General features: G+C 59.9%; 2 protein-coding genes across 2 annotated transcripts in view; both read left to right on the top strand.

The window, feature by feature from the left end:
• tspan31 (tetraspanin 31) overlaps positions 1 to 1,131 on the top strand; it is a 22,061-nt gene extending 20,930 nt beyond the window's left edge. Inside the window, exon 7 of the transcript XR_002169702.1 lies at positions 1,119 to 1,131. The gene's annotated coding sequence lies outside the window, so the exon portion shown is untranslated. The remainder of the gene's footprint in view (positions 1 to 1,118) is intronic.
• marchf9 (membrane-associated ring finger (C3HC4) 9) overlaps positions 1 to 1,746 on the top strand; it is a 15,340-nt gene that overhangs the window by 11,381 nt on the left and 2,213 nt on the right. The window contains exon 3 of the mRNA XM_019881853.1: positions 1,639 to 1,742. Within this exon, the coding sequence (XP_019737412.1) occupies positions 1,639 to 1,742 (104 nt within the window). The remainder of the gene's footprint in view (positions 1 to 1,638; positions 1,743 to 1,746) is intronic.

Below are 1,746 nucleotides of genomic sequence, written 5' to 3'. Positions count from 1 at the left end.
CGCCGAGCCAAAACGGGTCCGGGCCCCACTTACGGCTCGCGGACCCGCCGCTTGAGAATTATATATACGTGCGACGGTATATGCAGTCGTGCTTCCATTCAGATGAGTGCCACGTCTGCCAGTTTCTTCTCATTTCGTCATTGAAGAGGTCACATTGGGGGGTGGGGGGGGGGGCTGCGGCGGCCCAGTCAGCGGCCAATTAGCCTTCCCGCGGGGGCCACGCGTGTCAGTCTCCTGGCCAGCTGACCAAAAGGCTGTCAGCCTGCTGGCAAAGCCTCCATTGGGAAAAACAACACAGGAAGAAATCATCCAAGCGTCTCGTGGAGCTCAAATTCCATCGGGCGCCAAGCTTCACCTTCACCGTTGAAATGGGCACACTGTATGCATCTCTTCCCAGCGTCGGGTAGAAAATGTGTCACCGCGGGGCAAATGTGATCGACTGGACGAATGGCAAACGGCGACGGAGCCGGCGCGGCCGCTCCCGAGTCAAGGGAAGCGAAAGAAAAAAACAAACCGCTCAAGTCTCTTGACGGTCCGAAAATGGCTGTCGCCGGCTTACTTCCCCAACAAGACGGACAATGTTGTGGAAGCCCGATGATGCCAAGATGAGTCAAGTCGCGGCCGCGATCGCACTCTCGTCATCGGGCCGTCGGCCCACGCGACACCAAAGTTGGCGACGCCCAACGTGCGTCAAGCTAACGGTCCAGAGAGCGGGCTGTGCTGAGCGGGAAGAATCCGACGTGCCCTTCGGGACCCGATTTTGGACCCCAAATCCATTGAGAACGCCACCCGACGTCCAAAAGGCTTGAGAGCGCGCTTGAGTCGCAGCTGCCGATTCCACCCGCGGAGAAACGTGACACTCGCTCGGCGCGGAGGGCGCCGACGTCATCGAGCAACGGCTTATCGCCGCTCGAGCCCGCGCGCCCCCCTCGATCCTTTTAGCCGCCGCCGACGGCAACGTTTGCACTCGGTCTTTGGCGTCAATGGGAAGCCCGCCGGCAGGCTTCGTGTGACCTCTTTGTTTCCGAAAGGACCTCGGGTCTTCGATGTGGCGGTGGCGCGAGCCCGCACGCCTTTTTGTCCCGGTTTTCACATGAAGTCGCCGGTGCCCGTCGTAGCGAACGGTGCCCGAGCTGGTGAAAAGTCCCGCCGAAACATATTGGCTCACGTGCCTGACGGCGTTTCCGGTGGGAACGCCGTCGGGCACGTGAGCAATCTCCGGACCGGCTTTTCTCTTTTCGGTGGCTCGAGTGCGCGCTTGGGTTCCGGAGATGGTCCTGATTCCGTTTGTGACCAACAGGTGGCGCTGTCGGGCTCGCCCTGCAGCTGCACACCTGTTGGTCGTTATCCAATCAGCGCTTTCCAAGGACTCCCGGCGCGACCGCTCGGGTCGGCTCATTGTTTGGTTGTGTTCTGGTCATGTTTCGGTTATTGATCGGTTTTGTTTTAGTTTGATACTTTGGCTTCGTTTTGTTTTTAGGACTTTGTTTTGGATTGAGTTTTCTCTGTGTATGAATACGAGTCATCAAGTTCACCCCGCTCGTCCCTCCCGCCTGCTTTTTGGGGTCCACCACCACCGCCGCCTCGCATCGTGAGTTGTGACACGGACGTTTTTGCTGACTTGCCGCGGTCCCGCAGGGCGAGCTGCTGAGCCCGTGCCGGTGCGACGGCTCGGTGCGCTGCACCCACCAGCCCTGCCTCATCCGCTGGATTAGCGAAAGGGGCCTCTGGGGCGGCCGCGTGTCG

Source organism: Hippocampus comes, unplaced genomic scaffold (genome assembly GCF_001891065.2).
Source record: "Hippocampus comes isolate QL1 unplaced genomic scaffold, H_comes_QL1_v1.1 scaffold475, whole genome shotgun sequence".
In the NCBI taxonomy this organism is placed as follows: domain Eukaryota; kingdom Metazoa; phylum Chordata; class Actinopteri; order Syngnathiformes; family Syngnathidae; genus Hippocampus; species Hippocampus comes.
This window is presented reverse-complemented; position numbering and strand designations above follow the sequence as displayed.